Raw genomic sequence first — 17,308 nt, forward strand, 5'->3', positions numbered from 1 at the left:
GAGCCCTTGGGGGATACTAAGAACATATTTAAACCACAACACTATCAAAAGACTTGTAAATTGACCACAAACTTCAACTGATGCAACGGTTGTAAACACTGCTATTAAAGATTTCTTTGGCATTTAATTTTACCATGACCATTCAGTTTTTTCATCCACTCTTTTACTTTCAAACAAACTGACAAACTGCCAAAATATTGTGTTTGAAAAATCTTGGAAACTCAGCTGTTTCCCATGTATTTATCAGTCTCTTGCACTCATAAACTCTTATTATTTCAAATTCTGCTTTTACAAATCTCAAGTAATTCTCAGTAGCTGAGACAATTAATATTACTCAACAATGATCAAGTGCATAGCATATGGTTGTTTACAATTAACTTAATTCTCAGGGAGGGTAACAAGTGTAACCACATACTCAGTTACAAAAAGAGAATCTGATTTGCTCCTCTCTGCAAATATTACCTGAGAAAAAACAGCAGGAGACTGACATAATCTATCCTATGGGTTAAAGCTTCATTCAATTAGAAATATGACCAGCTACACTATTCTCAAGTACTTGTCTCCTTTACAACGTGAACTAAAACTAAGATATACAAAATGTACTTACAATAATATGAATGTAACTGACTCAAAGGAAAAAGAATTAAATTTGCCCAAATATGAGTAATATAGCTGTCTGTGTCTGTTTTTAACATAAGAATGTGAATTGCACTAATCACTATTAACCAGATGGGTAAAAGAATAAAAAGTCTATTTAGAGAAAGCATTTAAGATTCCAATTCCCTGCGGGGGCTGGAGGTGGGTTAGACGATGCCGCTGCCTCTGCTCCTCTGCGGTTGGGGAGGCCAACCAGTGGCTTTTGGCCTCAACAAGCAGCCTGTGCTTTCTTCTCATGTTGGCCTCACACACGTCAGGCTCTCCGATCGCGGCGACCATGGGTGTGCAGTCTGGTTTTGGTACATGGCTCGCATGATTAGACCACCTATGTTGCTGATTCATGTGCAAAGGAGCCAACAAGATGTATTTTGTTACGGCAATAAAAAAACGAATTCACAAAAATACACCTTTTGTACTATTTATGGTTTATCATTTTTTTCATCATCAGAAACCTAGCTTAAAAAGTTGTAATTTATACAACAGGCATATTATTTCTTCCCACTAATATGAGTCCATATGGGGGTGCTCTACTGCACTAAGGAACTATGCATCGTTATTGTATGTCCATCAGTACCTGCAAATGCCATGCAGACGTGGTCATCAAGGGCACAAATTTTCCTTACAGTTCTTTCATCTTGAAGCTTGGCAACAGATTTCTTTTCGACTCCAAGCACTACTATATTGGTACCTCGAATTCCAACCTGTCACAAAAAAATGTTTTCGTTAAGTTGAAGTTTAAAATTGAATCATACTGAGCCTGGAGTGGCAGTCTAGTGGCTGAAGTCCTCATCTTGCAAGCACAGGATTCCATATGGGTGCAGGTTCTAATCCTGGCACCCACTTCCCATCCAGCTCCCTGCTTGTGGCCTGGGAAAGCACTGGAGGATGGCCCAAAGCCTTGGGACCCTGCATCTGTGTGGGAGATCCATAAGAAGCTCCTGGCTCCTGGTTTCAAATCAGTGCAACCATTGCAGCCTGTTCAATCATGCAAGAGCTGAGTCTGGGAGTAGATCAGATGTGGCTGGGCTGTAGCACCCAACAATAAGAGCTGGAATGGGTGTGGACCAGTCAGACAATGCTGCTGTTCCCACCAGGAGCTGGGCCAAGTCAGGCTTGGCCAAGGATCTACCAGTGTGCACAAGCTCTGCTACAGGGAGGTGACCTGATAGAGAAGCTTGGGAAACTCCTCTGTCAGGACATAGTCCCCACAGGTGAGCACAAGAATCAAGAGTGGGAGCAGCCCAGACAAAGCCAGGTTACAGTACCAGCTGGCATATATATGGGTCAGGTCTGGGAGTGGGACAGGCTGGGCCAGTTCATACACCCACTGGCAGATGTGAAAACCAGAACTGGGTGCAGGATGGACGAGGCTGAGCCACAACACCAGCCAGTTCACATTAGGGCCAGGACTTGGGGCTGGTCAGGCTGAGCAAGGCTGTAGCATCTGCCAGCAGGAGCTGGGATGGGGGACAGGCTGGGCTTAGCCACACTGCAATGCCTATTGGTAGATGCTGAGGTGAGGCGACCCATGCCAGTCTGGGACACAGCTCCAACCAGCAAACCTAAGACATGGGATACAGGAGAGCCCAGTAGGGGAGCTGTGGGAAATCCCCTGCTGGGCCACTGTTCCTGCTGGTGAGTGTAAGAGCTGAGACTGGGGGCAGGCCAGGATGAGCAGGACTACAATATTTGTTGGCCTACATGGCAGCTGGGTTAGGGGGAGAGCCAGGCTGTGCTATGCGACCATATCTACTGGTACATGCATGAGCCAGAGTAAGGAAAGGCTGGTTGGGCTTTGCTGCACTATTAGGTGGCAAATACTGGGACTAAGGCCAGTTCTTGTCAGACTAGACCATAGAACCATTCATAATGTGCAAGATCTGGGGTTGGGAGTTGGCCCTGTAATGAAACTGTTGTTACCTCTCTGATGGGCTGCAACTCCTGCTGGTGAGCATGAGAATCAGGGTTGCGGATGGGTCTGGCTAGACTGGTGGTGGCACCAATGGGTATGAATGTGAGCTGGAGGGTAGGGTTGGTAGGGTTTGGCTAGGTGCCAATGCCCATTAATACAAGAGCTGTATGGAATATGGCAGACTGGACCAGTCTGATGCACATACCAGGATATACAGGAATCAGGGCTGGGGGAGGCCTAATGGTAGTTACAGGGGGTTGCTCCAACTACTTGCAGTTCACACTGGTGTATAGGAAGGCAGTATGTGGTGGACAGGATTGGGCTGGGCTGCATCATCCATTGGTTTGTGTATGAGAAGGTCCTGGAGACAGAACTAACTAGATTACTGTAACCAGTGTGTGTATAGGCTGATGTGGGTGACAGACTGAACCAGACCCCACCCCAGTCAGCACAAAGGAGTCAGGTTTGGGTCATCTTTGGTGAGGCTTTTTGGGGGATCCCTCCAACTGGATTACTGTACTCATAACTCCAACCACAGTGAAAATGGCAGGATCTGTGGCCCGACTGTGAAGTGTTTGTGTCAGAACTGGGTGTCCACACTTGTACGGTTAACAGCATGCTCAGATTCTCATGCAGGACATGACAATGAGTTTACTGAGGCCTGCAGATGACATCTAGTACCATGGAGGACAGAACAAATTAGAAGCTCTCCTGGTACGTTTTTGGTTTGTTATCTAACACTAAGGATGGTTTTGGGCCTGGCGCCGTGGCCTAGTGGCTAAAAGTCCTTGCCTTGAATGCGCTGGGATCCTATACGGGTGCTGGTTCTCATCCCAGCAGCTCCACTTCCCATCCAGCTCCCTGCTTGTGGCCTGGGAAGGCAGTCGAGGATGGTCCAGTGCTTTGGGACCCTGCACCCATGTGGGATACCCGGAAGAAGTTCCTGGTTCCCGGCTTCGGTTCGGCACAGTACCGGCTGTTGCGCTCACTTGGGGAGTGAATCATCGGACGGAAGATCTTCCACTCTGTCTCTGCTCCTCTCTGTATATCTGACTTTGTAATAAAAATAAATAAATCTTTTTTTAAAAAAAGGATGGTTTTGAATTCCCATTCTAGTATCTAGTCAGAAAGTGATACAGCTCATATTCATACTTATTGGTTCACTCTCCAAATGTTGGTAACAGCCACGGCTGATGCCAGGAGCCAGGGACTCAAGCACTTGAGACAGCATCCTCTGCCCTCGAGCATGCATCAGCAGCAAGCTGGCTTGGAAGCCAAGCAGCTGGGACTCAAGCAGGCACTCCAATATGGATGTGCGTGTTGCAAGCCACAGTCGTTTTACCAGCCACACCACAACGCCAACCCCATACAACATTACTTAAATGTTAATTCCCTCCTAGCAACTCTGTTCCTATCTAGTTGGCATGAGATTATTAAACAAACCTAACATTAAAGAAAATATGAGCTTGATACCAAATAGTAAATGCTGTAACACACTCTGTGTTACACACTAGAACTAGACCCATGATGACTGGAGGGGATGAACAAAAGCTTTATGAAGGAAAAACATGCACACTCTTCAAAGGCATGTTAAGGTGTAGAGCAGCAGCAAAGAAGTGTTTCCCTCGTGTGCTTGCTTCATGGGCGGAAGCACACAGGCAAACCAAGAAGGAGCTGTCCCTTAATTAAAAAGCAAAGACGGTAGATAAGGATTTTGGAGGACTTTGATGGCCAGACTGTGGAGTTGAGACTTGATAAAGTAGAAAATATAGAGCTAATAACATTTTGGGGTCAGAGAAAGGACAGAATGAGCAATGATAATAAATCTTAGAATTTTCATGGGAATAATGTGAAGGATTCGTTTTTTTCCCCCCAGAAAGGTATTATCTCTCCAAAATGTTATTTGAACATATTTTGCATTTGTAGAAAAGGGAATGGAAGCAAAAAGAAAACAAGCCTCTTGCCTCACGTTAGGTTGTAAAATAATCATCAAGAAAGGAAATAGAGCCCCAGGCTTCTAATTGTGCCCTGTATAACTTTTTATGTTACTGAAACGTATTGTATCTATGCATTGGTCACAACTGGCCAAACTCTGCTCATGTATAACTTAGAAATCCAACTGCTGTTTGTGTATAATAACATTTGCAACCTGCTCTAATAAACAAAGACTGTATGTTAAAGGTCATAGTGCCCACAAAGGAAAACAGTGAATAACTTCGCACAACAATGCAAATTATAGTTTTACAATGCTCAGACAAAAATGTCTCATCCTTACAATGTATCTTTAAAAATGGCCACTACAGGTATTTTTATATCCTTACCCTTTTACAGCTCATTACAAAGGAACTATTAATCAGTTCTATAGCATTCTTAAAACATTTTAAACGAGTCAATGTGGTTTCTTATTACACTCCAGTCCTTTCCCATTACTCTCTTTATTTTAGGCTCTAAAACTTGGGCATTATTTTCTAACCATATGCTACATGCAATGGTGGGGATTATATAACTTTGTTTATATCAAAATGGTACCCCTTTGGTTTATGCTACATCAGGCTTTTACTAAATTTGCAATTCTAAAAAAAAAAGGACTTATAAAACAGAAGTGAAACTATTGGGCTCAATTAAATAGACAAATACTTTAAAAAGATTTTTCTTTCTAGTATTAAAAAAAAAAAACACTTTCCATTCGAGAGATTCACATTGAAAGTGAAATTTTTTTCTTTTCCGCATCTCAGTTGGTATGGGAAGTGAGAGAAATACAGGTAACTTCTAGACTTAGAAATATTCTGTGTTTTCTCATAGCTACTGTCTGAAATGCCAACATATACAACAAACAGGTTCATGAAATGACTTGAAAAAAATTGGATCTTTCTGAATTCGAAGTCTAGGAGTTGGAAGTCTTAGGGGTAATAGATCACTGGTCACTAGGGCACTTTCCTTCTTTGTAATTTTTATGAATCACCAAGATTATTGAGTAGAGTTAAAATCTGGCAGCAGCATTACTGCTACCTTGAGCATTTAAAAGTTTCTCAGTAATGTGAAGCTGAAAGTACTCTAGTCTCTCAAGAACTTCCAGGAGCATTTAAAAACTTATAGAAAAGAGGGAGAAATGCTTGGAGTTTGGAACCTCTAAAAGAGTGCCAATAAATACTGCAATGGAAATTGGAGGATTCAGCAGGTGTGCCTGGACCAGCACTCTAAGCATTTCACAGACAAGGAGGACTGTGATTCTACACGCTGAGCGATGTATGATTCACATTTTAGGGTCAGGTATGGACAATTTTTGAGTTTTCACCATAATTATTAAACAACAGCTTCCAGGATAAAGGGGCTGTTAAATGTCGCAGGGCTCTGGGGGTTTCTGAGGAAGTGAATCATGAGCCGCATGATTCCCAACGGTACATCTTTTCTAGTCTTATTGCAGACACACCATGCCTACGGCGGTGTCCTTCAGAGTCAAGGACACCACACACACATCCTTGTCCGCCTAGGTTTTCAGTTTGTAACTATCTTTAAGCAAAGGCACCATGAAACCAATATCTAGCTGTTTCCACCACACGTCAGGTCCCAATCTCAGAAACAGAAGGGGATGGAGCCATTTTCACAAGAGGACTTGTTCCCCCAACACCGGACCCTGCCACCGTGGAGGGCAGGCTGGGGCAGTGGGTTAAGGGACACACAACGTACAACGGTTGACACCCACCGCTGTGGAGCCTTTCTTCACCGCTTCCTGAGCATATTCCACTTGGAAAAGGTGTCCGTCGGGGGAGAAGACCGTGATGGCCCTGTCGTACCGAGAAGCCATCTCCAGGACAAGTACGCCGACCCCACAGACACACACACCGAAGCCGACACGGGTGAGCAGCTGCGGGCGCCGCACCGCCTGGAAGCACTTACGCATGCGCCTCGGTTACCATCTGGAAGTCCACGCAGCGGCGCCTTCAGCGCTTCCGGGACATCCTGCGCAGGTGTCTGTCGGTGGTCCTGGAGCAGGGGCCGCCTCCTTCCACTTCCCTTACCAAGCGCCACCGGACCTTCAGTGTAACCTAGGTTTAGTGTCAGGTCGCTTGTTTCTGAAGATGACCCCAAGGCTTCAACACGAGGCCTTCAGGGGTTGCTGTTTGGATTGCACCTTCCCTCGCCTTTGTTGGAGTGTCTGAAGTCCTGCCTCCATTCTTGGGGGATCCCAGCCTTCTGTTAATGTGCACTTTGGGAAGCTGCGGGTGACTGCCCAGCTGCTTGGGGCCCCTCTCACCCCTTCAGAGACCTGGATGAGGAAGGGGGATGCTCCAGTCTTACACCTGACCCAACCCTGTTTTGCTGTTATTGGAAGAGTGAACTTGCAGAGGAAAGATTTTGTGTCTGAGACAAACAAAATTAAAAAAGAATATCATGTATTAGAGAAGCAGTGATAAGAGAGGTAAGGAACAAATGGTTGGCAGGGACCCACAGCACTCAGGTCATCTTCTGCCTTTCCCCAGCCATTATCAGGGAGCTGAATGCAATTGTGGCAGGTGCTGGCTGTCCCCGCTACTCTGTCATACCTGTACCCGTAACACTGTTTTAACCAAAGGGATTTTACAAATACTCAAAAACATCTTTTCAGGTGATTAGCTATAGCAGAAAGTCTTTATATTGTGTAAGAACATCTTTGCCCTGAAATAATTGTCTCTGTGTTCTCATCAGTAAGACTGAGAATATTAACAATTTGCTGCAAAATGTTATGAGGTTAAAATGTTGTTTATGGGCATAATAATGGGAAATGGGACCTGGTGGATTCTAATAGCCGACGAGGTTTAGCTCCTATTATTTTACATGTATTGTTTAATACTTGAAAGTACTATTTTCCATTGGGGAGTATTAAGTTGGTGAATTCATCATTAACAAAAAAACAAAAAATATATATATCCACAAGGAGGAAAACTCATCTCCCTTAATTCCAATTACTTAATTTAGAATTTTATTTCACTCCTGAAAGCAATTTGTATGTATCCTTCCTCATCTGTTTTCTTCAATATCAGAAACTCTTGAAAAGTTTGATTCTACTGAGAAAAACAATAATTCCCAGATACAACAATTCAGTGTAAGTGGTTACTTTACAATTTTGGTAAGCCAACATTTGCCAGAGGCTGTTTTGTTTAGAAGTGTTTTAGTGTTCTTGCTAATATTTTTTCTTTTTATCTTCAAATAATTCGAGTCAAGTTTCATGTATTTGAATTAGATGAATTCAAATAATTACATGAAGTTTCCAAATGATAGCAAAAAAAAAAAATCTCCTGTATCCTTCACCTTGTTTTATCCAACAGAACTCTTATATCCCATTTCAGGAAACTGCCACTGGTACAGTTCACTAAATTATTTCCAGTTTTAGCAAATTTTTTATAACCATATATAACTTATGTTAATATGTGATGTCTTATTCACTTGAAATAAAGTTAAACATAAATACTATAAATATGCAGTTTAAAATGGAAACATCTCTATTATTCATTCCTGCTCCCTTTCCAATCTCTGGTCTCTTGCAAAGAAAGCCACTTACATCAACTTGGTATATGTGTTTTCACTTTTTATATGTATAGAAACATGTATCTTTACAATAGGCATTTTTTAAATTATTATTTTTATTGGAAAGGCAGGTTTACAGAGAGAAGGAGAGACAGAGATTGAAAGATCTTCCATATACTGCTTCATCTCCAGATGGCAACAATGGCTGCAGCTGAGCTGATCTGAAGCCAAGAACCTCTTCTGGGTCTCCCAGTGGGTGCAGGGTCCTAAGGAGTTGGGCCATGCTCTGCTGCTTTCCCAGGCCACAGCAGGGCGCTAGATAGGAAGTGGAGCAGCTAGGACATGCACTGGCACCCATATGGGAATGGCGGCCTAACTTCAGTATGGCTTTTGCAAACATTTGGGCAATGAAGCAGTGAATGCTCTTCAACAAAAATTCAACAAAAATTCAGGTCAGAAAACTTTTGGGTTTCTAGACTAAGTTGAACTTCTTTATTGTTTGTAATCTTTCTGTTGCAACATTGAGGTTTGTAAGTTTTTTTTTAGGATTTCTGTGATTTGGTATTCATAAGATGTACTCTCTAATTCTTGCACTGCCTTTCTTGGTTGATATTACATTGACACTGGCCTCATAAACTGCATTAAGAATGGTTTCTGGCTTTTTGGAATAGCTTATGAAGGAATGGCATTAGTGCTTTAAATATTTGTATGATTTGCCAGTGAAACATGGGTCTGGGTTTTTTTTTTTTTGGCTAGAAAGTTTTAGCTTCCTAACTAAATCTACTTCTCTATTCAAAGTTTTTCTTTTTCAATTTTGAATCAATTGCCATTCCTTTATTCCCTCATTACTGCTTACTTTTATAATAGAAATGAACTGCACATTTATGTGCCCCCATTCATATTTTGATACTGTAGATGTGAAATAAAAAAGAAAGTTAAATTCTCTAGAGGGAGGCTTTGTTGCAGTTTTTCCAGCCATCTTTTAGATGAGTTTACTGTATTCTCACTTTTTGGATTTATGGAAGGTATGAATAATTAGGGTGTCACACTTCTATCTGGGGTTTTGTCGGTGAGTGAGGAGTTGGGGTGCACTGTAGCATTTGGGGACAGGTGTCTTACCTAAATGCTTCATTCGTGTACTTCCTTTTCCTTTTTTGGGGAGGAGGGAGAGACTGAAAAGCTATGCTGTCTGCACGAAATATGGCAGCTTATAACCCAGCTGATCACTTCTGAATCTTCTCTGATGACTGCACTGGCGTCACTGGGAGGAATTTATTTAAGTATCATGCTGCCCTTAGGTTTGGGGGAAATATTAGCCCTACATTTGGCGATGGTACCAACCTTACTAATATCATTATCATTTTGTGAATTTTGAGGTGCTTCAAAAACAGAAGTTTATTTTGCTGAAAGCAAATTTGAAATCTCCTATGAGGTGTCTATTGTAAAAAATAAACATGAATTAAAAAAAAATTTGGAGCAACATAAACTTACTTTTTAATTCCATTATCCACAAACTTTTTGAAGTACCTGATACTCTAAATGGACCTCATATGGGACAAGCACAATCTAGCTCCTTACATTAAGGTCAATATAGTAACGCCTTCAGTTTTTCTTTTTGTTTTGCAAGAGCCTCTAGGTTATCCCAAATGATATGCTTCTCTCAGATAATTGAAATGTGAATTAATTTGTACTGATTATTTTCAAGTAAGGCCTGTGGATTAAGCTTCTCCACTGAATATACTCATAGGCCAAATGAGCATATGCCTGTGAAGGAGCTCCCTGACAGGCTGATAGTTATAAATTAGGAGACCAACTAGAGGTAGAGGTTAAAATGCTGCTTAGGATGATCCTATTCTGTATCAGAGTACGAGGGTTCAAAACTCGTCCTGGGCCCGGCGCGGTGGCGCAAGTGGTTAAGGTCCTCTCCTTGCACGCCCAGGATCCCATATGGGCGCCAGTTCTAATCCCAGCAGCCCCGCTTCCCTTCCAGCTCCCTGCCTGTGGCCCGGGAAAGCAGTTGAGGACACCCCAAAGCCTTGGGACCCTGCACCCACGTGGGAGACCCAGAAGAGGTTCCTGGCTTCGGATTGGCATAGCATCGGCCGTTGCGCTCACTTGGGAAGTGAATCATTGGACGGAAGATCTTCCTCTCTGTCTCTCCTCTCTGTATATCCGCCTTTCCAATGAAAAAATAATAAAAATAAATCTTTAAAAAAAAAAAAACTCATCCTAGGGCCCAGTGTGATGGCCTAGCAGCTAAAGTCCTCACCTTGCACGTGCCGGGATCCCATAGGGTCGCTGGTTCTAATCCCAACAGCCCCACTTCCCTTCCAGCTCCCTGCCTGTGGCCTGGGAAAGCAGTTGAGGATGGCCCAAAGCCTTGGGACCCTGCACCCATGTGGGAGACCTAGAAGAAGCTCCTGGTTTCAGATTGGCTTAGCTCCAGTTGTTGTGGTCACTTGAGGAGTGAATCATTGGATGGAAGATCTTCCTCTCTGTCTCTCCTCTCTGTATATCCGCCTTTCTAATAAAATAAATAAATCTAAATAAATCTTAAAAAAAAGACTTCATTTTGCTTCAATTCTAGCTTCCTGTTAAAATGTGCCTTGGTAGGAAGTAGGAAATGGCTTAAGTGGCTGGGTTGGTGCTACCTGTGAGACAGAGCTGGACTGAGTCTCTGGATTGCTGCGGCTTGGCTTGGCTGTTTAAGGCTTTTGGAGGATGAACCAGTGGGTGGGAAATCTCTCTCTCTTTCTCTATTGGTCGCTCTGCCTTTTGCAGAAAACAAACAGTAAAAATAGACTCTCTGAAAATGCGGTGCATTTTTTAAAAAATCGATTTTTGCTCTGTTCTGCCAGTAAATGGTACACTTAAGAAAAAGGTATCTTTAAGATAATAGCTTTATTTATTTATTTGAAATTCAGGATTAGAGAGAGGGGGAGAGACAGAGTGGGAGAGAGTTTCCATCTACTGACTCCTTCGCTAAGTGGCTCCAGTGACCATTTTTGCAGGATTAGGATTTCTGAGATGAAGTTTTTAGTGAATTCCTTTTGGGAATCTCTGCCACTTAACTGGAGCCTTTGAACCTTTTGTACTTAATGTAATCATCAGTATTCACAGTTAAATTTCATCTGATTGTTTTCTATTTATATGTGTCTGGTACAGCTTTTTGATGTTGAATTTTTGATCAATAGGTAATTGTAGCAGTTGTGGTGATGGAGGAGGGTTAACTGTTTTGTCTTTCCTATTGACCTAACAGGGTCTATCAATTTTTTTTTTATGTTATTTTTTTCTAATTTTGTTACCTTGTTTATTTTAGAGAGTATTATCCTTCCCTAGAGGTTTTTGATACCCTCCAGAACCTAAAATGTTAAAAACAAATTTTACCACTCCTTGAATTTATTGTTTTCTAATGAGCAAACATGGCATTTTTCATAGACCATGTGTTCAGTGTGACGATATCATTGCTTCACTTATGTTTAAAGGTTTCCAGGCTTTAATTTTTTAAAAGATTTATTTGTTTATTTTTATTGGAAAGGCAGATATACAGAGAGGACGAGAGACAGAGAGGAAGTTATTCTGTCCGATGATTCATTCCCTGAGCGGCCGCAACAGCTGGAGCTGAGCCAATCTGAAGCCAGGAGCCAGGAGCTCTTCCGTGTCTCCCACGCGGGTGCAGGGTCCCAAGGCTTTGGGGTGTCCTTGACTGCTTTCCCAGGCCACAAGCAGGGAGCTGGATGGAAAGCAGGCCAGCCGGGATTAGAACTGGTGCGCATATGGGATCCTGGCGCATGCAAGATGAGGTCTTTAACCACTACACTATTGCGCCGGGCCCCAGGCTTTAACTTTTAAAAAACTTTATTTATTTTTATTTGAATGGCAGCTTGACAGAGACGGGACAAAGGGAAAGATCTTCCATATGCTAATGCACTCTCCTAATGTCTGTAATGGCCAAATCTCAGTCTGTCCAGTGCCAGGAGCCAGGAGTTCTTCTGGTGCTCCCCTGAGCGTACAGGATCCCAAGGGCTTGGGGCATCCTCCACTAAGTTCCTAGGCCATAATCATGGAACTTGATTGGAAGTAGAGCAGCCGGGATACCAACCAATACCTAAGAAAATGCTTGAAGGCTGAGAATTAGCCTAATGAAGTGCTGGTTCCTCCAGTGTTTAATTTTTAATTAGGTAAATATGGAGAGCTATACCTGGCTTAACCAGTCACTGAGGCACACAATTTTGTTGTTGTTGTTGTTGTTTTAAAATTTTTTATTTTTGGTGATTTTTGCATAGTTGATTAGGGTGCAAAGACTCAAGGGCTACAGGAAAGTGGATGACATCATTTTTACACATTCTCTTTTTTCCTTCCTGTATCTGGGGGAAGGAAGAAGATAAGGGAAGAAGCCCCACCCAGCCTCCCACCCATCCCCAGGTCCCTAATGTGGGTCATGTTCTGAGGGCCCTGCTCAAGTGGTTTTGATAGTTCAACAGTTCTGAATTGCTGCCTCCACCCCAAGCATGATGAAATCTCTCCATATTCCACTGGCTGACATAGTCCATCTTAGAGTCTCCAATTGCCTAGATTTTCACTGTTAACACATGGTTGGGGTAGTTGATTGATTTGTTCTGTCCTCCATCCTCTGTTGTGGTACCAGGTGTCATCTGCATGTTCTGATGTACTGTCATATCTTCCATATGCATTTGGATATGCTGTCCACTGCTCCGTCTAAGCTGCTGAGGAGGCCTAGCTCTGACACATGCACTCCATGGTCAAACCATGGAACCTGCACTTCTCTTCATGGTTGGAGTTCTGCGCGCAGAAGTTCAGTTGGGGCGATCCCCAAAGAAACTGAGGTGATCCGAGACCTGATTCTTTTGTGTGCTTGCCAAAACAGGATGTGGCACAATCTATTGTGTGTACCTATGCACACACTGGTGGTTGCAATTACTGGGTCAGTTCTGTCTTGCACCAGTAGGGACAGTCAAGCAAGCCTGGCTCTTCCCTGATTGGCTCACATGAGGCTCACAGGTGTTGTAGCCCTGCCCAGTCTGCCTGCATCCCAACTCACATTCTCCAGTGGGAGTAGTGTTCCAGCAGGGGGGCCTCCACATTTCTCCTACCTGGGAACCCTCCCTGGTTCTCAGCTGTGCTGGTTGGGTGCTGCAGCCCAGTTGGGCATGGTCCCCCTTGTCTTGGCATTTGCCACTGGTTGCTGTAGCCTGGGTCAGCCTGGCCCACCCTACTGGTGCAAGCATAAATCAGAATGGGTGAGGGTTGGTTGGAAAGGCAGATTTACAGAGAAAAGAAGAGAGAGATGAAAGATCTTCCTTCCACTGGTTCACTCCCAACATGGCCACAATGGCCAGAGCTGAGCCAGTTCAGCAGCTGGGACACGAACTGGCGCCCAGATGGGATCTTGGAGCTTGCACGGGAAAGATTAGCCAGTTGAGCCATCATGTCAGGCCCAAGAAATCAATCTTTGAAACCTATTTGAAACTCAGACGTGCACAATTTCTCATCATCTGTCAATATTCATCAATGTAACCAAGAATTAACTGTTCATGCAGATTACTTTACTCTGAATTTCAGTATGTACTTGTGTTAGGATTAATGCAAGAAATTTTTCGTCTTTTGGTTACATGACTCCTATGCTTTTTTCAGATGTTTCAACCCAAGAGAGTATAAATTACAAGACTGATTTTAACTGGTTGGGAAGATGATTGCTGGCTAGCTTATCGTTAAATATCTTAAGTAATTTCTCAGACTAGTGCCAGCTTCCCACATCTGCTCTCCCTCTCTTCCTTCACTAAATACTGAGGCCTCGTTCACATCCCCTTCCTCCCAACTCTGCTACCACTCAACTTACCTCAGTATTCTGCTCAAAACTATTGGTGATGTGAGACAGTACTCTGTGTCCTCTGAAGTACAGTTAGGTGCCATTTAACCACCTGTCAATGAAGGATTACATATGTGATGGTGATCCTATGAAATTCTGATGGAGCTGAAAAATTGGAAAGGCAAATCTTATTGATAGAAGGACAGGAAAGAGCTTCCATTCACTGGTTCACTGTCCAAATGGCAACAACAGCCGGAGCAGAGCCAATCCGAAGGCACAAATTTCTTTCTGGTCTCTCCTGCAGGTGCAGAGTCCCAAGGATTGGGCCATCCTGCACTGCTTTCCTAGGCGATAAGCAGGGAGTTGAACTGGAGGTTCAGCAGCCAGGACATGCACTGGTGCCCATATGGGATCCTGGCACTTGCAAGGGGAGTGGTTGACCACTGAACATTGGGCTGGGCCCTGAAATGTTTCTATGGGCTACTGATGTGGTAGTTATGTCACAGCGGTATTACTTGTGCAAGTAGTGATGCTGGTGTAAACAGATCTGCTCTGCCAGTCATAAAGTAGAACTTACAGAATTATTTACTTATGCTACTTAATAGGAAAAAGCTATGTGTATTATCTGCTTGTCATACTACTGTTTACAGCATATTCCTACTTACCAACACAGGCTGCTTGTAAACAGCACACCAGTTTGCACAGGCAGCAGCCTTAGTGTTTACCTAGGCTCTTGATTGGCTCAAGAGGTCACTGCCGTGAGTGACCTACCACATCCAGGTTGGTTAGGGCCACTCTGTGTTTGCAGTTAGGAAATCGCCTAAGGACACACTTCTCAGCTTGCATCCCCACTGTGCACTAATGAATCACTGTATCTCCCAGCTCAGGCTTCTTCAAAGTGACAATTGCTCCAAGAGTCTAAGTCCTCCACTCTCTCTAACTCCTCTTCCCCCTCCCTCTGAGTTGCCTATGCTTCCAGGAAGCTCAGACCAACCGACTGCACTGCACCAAAGAATCTTGGGAGAGGGGTAGGGGCCTATCTAAGTGTTTTCTCTCAAGATAATCTATATTGGGCCCAGCGCGGTAGCCTAGTGGCTAAAATCCTCACTTTGAATGTGTCAAGTTCTGATGGGTGCCAGTTCCTATCCTGGCTGCTCCACTTCCCATCCAGCTCCCTGCTTGCAGTCCTGAAAGCAGTGGAGCATGGCCCAAACCCTTGAGACCCTATACCTACATGGGAGACCTGGGAGAAGCTCATGACTCCTGGCTTCAGATTGGAGAGTGAACCAGTGGATGGAAGATCTTCCTGTCTTTCCTCCTCTCTGTATATCTGATTCTCAATAAAAATCTTTAAAAAAAAATCTATATTTCTAACTATATCCAATGCTTCCCAAGCCATCTTATGGACAAAAATGTTTAAAAAAATCATTTTTATGGCATGCACTGAATCATAGAAAATGGTGTGGTTATTCATGCATGGGGCTTTGGGAACCTGCTATTATGAAGGGAAACACCTTGGGCAGACTCAATTTCATAATTTTCGGTGTGTATGTATTTACTCCACTTTTAACCAGCATAGAAGAGAGTGTTGGGGTGACGGCGGCAGCAGCATTATCCAGCTGTTTACTCAGTCCCCTTCGACTGACCTACGCCTGGCACTGCTGTGATTACAATAATTCCCAGTAAACCAGAGTATTTTTTTTTTCTCAAGGATTAGGCTATTGAATACAAAAATATTTAAATTCCTACGGAATAATTACAAATTTTCTTCCCTTTAAGGTGGCTAGGATGTTCACACCTCGTGTCCAAGCACCATGCAGACCTCCAGTTCCAACTGGAAAGACCCGGTCAACTTCAGTCCTTGTTTGCTGGTCTTTCTCAGCACAAGTAGAGGTTTTTGATTCTCATTAACATTGGGTAACACTTTTTATAAACTTCCCTTTTGTATTATGTGGAAGTATAAATTTGCAGATTAAAAGTTCACAGGAATCCACTACCCACATTTACCCTCGATCCCGCGGTAATTTGAAAACTTGTCTTCCTCCCACCCCCGCGGAGTTGAAGACTGACAGCTTGGACCTCATTTACAAGCCACGAAGAACGGAACTAGAAAAGTGAGGAGATCCTTATTTCAATCGTTATTATTATTATTATTTTTAAAAGACATAAGTCGCTCAAAGTCGACCCTCACATTTCTTTCCTGGCAGCAGTCTATGCCGAGAGGCGAACTCCCGTCCTGCGGTCCTTGGGCCCCGATGGCCGCCTGTCCCTTAGAGCCGGACACAGTCCCGGTGTCCCGATTTGGGCTTAGGGTGACTTTCGGCGTGTTAGGAACGGCCTGCCGAGCGACGCGACACCGTGGGCTGCAGAGACGCGCGTGTGGGGCGTAGCCGGGCCGTTTGAACCAGCGAATCCGCGTTCACCTCGCCTTCCACCCCTGCCTCCTCTCCGCCGACGCTCCACGGGTCTGCACCGACGCCCGAGCCCCGACCGTCCTCCTCCGGTCTCCGGACAACTCCCAGGAGGGGGTGACGATGAAGTTGGCAAAACTCAACTGGGCACCGAGACGCGGCTCGCGCGGGGATCCGGAGCGCCGGGGAGGGAGGCAAGTGGCCGCCGCGCGAGAGGGGCGGGCCGGCTCGGGCGCCTCGCATTTCCTGTGACAGGGGCTGCCCCGGCCTCTCCCTCTCCCGCGGCGGCGGGACCATTTCCTGAATCGCTCGAGCGGAGGGAGGACTGGGGGCGCGACCGTACCATCAGCGCAGAGGGACGGGGGTGTGCGCTTAGGGAAAGGTGGAGGGTGCGAGCGTGGTGAGAGACCGGGAAGTTCTAGCAGGCTCCAGCTTCTTAGATCCTGTTAGACGCACGGACGTCCACGGACTGGGAGTCTCCCGTCTCTGCCGGGTCGGCCGGGTGTGTGCTGGATCCCGCAGCATCCCCCCTGCCCGCATTCCCGAGGTGGTTCGGCCCGAGAGGCCGGCGTCTTTTCCCCCAGTTTGCCGTTCACCCCGAGCGCTCGGGACTTGCCAGTAGTGGTGACGGCGGCAACATGTCTGTGGCGTTCGCGGCCCCGAGGCAGCGAGGCAAGGGGGAGATCACTCCCGCTGCAATCCAGAAGGTGAAGCCTCGTGGGTCGGGGACGCCTGGCCCCGTCCCGCCTCTGGGAGAGGCACCCGGGGGCAGGGCCGGGCCGGGAGTCGGCCGGGGCCGGGGGCGGAGGCGGAGGCGGGCCTGCTGGGAAACAGCCGGGTGTGGGAACCCGAGCCCGGGTGGGAGGCGGAGGAGGGAGAACCGGTTTCTTTTTTTTTCTCCCCCACCGAGTGCTTGGCTCGTCGAGGCTCGCTCCCTCAGGCACAAAGCCCGAGCAAGTGCCGCCCGGTGTCTGCGGGGATGAGGCGGCGTTC

The 17,308-nt window shown here is 45.1% G+C and overlaps 2 protein-coding genes across 8 annotated transcripts in view; one reads left to right on the forward strand and one right to left on the reverse strand.

Annotated features, from left to right (window-relative positions):
- The window catches only part of PSMA8 (proteasome 20S subunit alpha 8), a 31,068-nt gene extending 24,622 nt beyond the window's left edge, over window positions 1–6,446 (reverse strand). For 3 of the 4 annotated variants that reach the window (XM_040984697.1, XM_040984696.1, XM_040984695.1), the window contains exons 1-2: window positions 6,273–6,446; window positions 1,232–1,358 (exon numbers count right to left, since the gene is read on the reverse strand). In XM_040984697.1, the coding sequence (XP_040840631.1) occupies window positions 1,232–1,358; window positions 6,273–6,374 (229 nt within the window). In that variant the 5' untranslated portion in view covers window positions 6,375–6,446. Of the gene's footprint in view, window positions 1–1,231; window positions 1,359–6,259 lie in introns of all 4 variants that reach the window. The other variant, XM_040984698.1, reaches the window with a different exon arrangement.
- A 10,304-nt stretch (window positions 6,447–16,750) lies between these two features.
- SS18 (SS18 subunit of BAF chromatin remodeling complex) overlaps window positions 16,751–17,308 on the forward strand; it is a 68,083-nt gene continuing 67,525 nt past the window's right edge. Inside the window, exon 1 of one of the 4 annotated variants that reach the window (XM_040984850.1) lies at window positions 16,751–17,022. In XM_040984850.1, coding sequence (XP_040840784.1) covers window positions 16,954–17,022 — 69 coding nt within the window. In that variant the 5' untranslated portion in view covers window positions 16,751–16,953. The remainder of the gene's footprint in view (window positions 17,023–17,308) is intronic. The other 3 variants (XM_040984853.1, XM_040984851.1, XM_040984852.1) reach the window with 3 other exon arrangements.

This window comes from Ochotona curzoniae, unplaced genomic scaffold (genome assembly GCF_017591425.1).
Source record: "Ochotona curzoniae isolate NIBS_2020 unplaced genomic scaffold, NIBS_Ocur_1.0 contig_43, whole genome shotgun sequence".
Classification (NCBI taxonomy): domain Eukaryota; kingdom Metazoa; phylum Chordata; class Mammalia; order Lagomorpha; family Ochotonidae; genus Ochotona; species Ochotona curzoniae.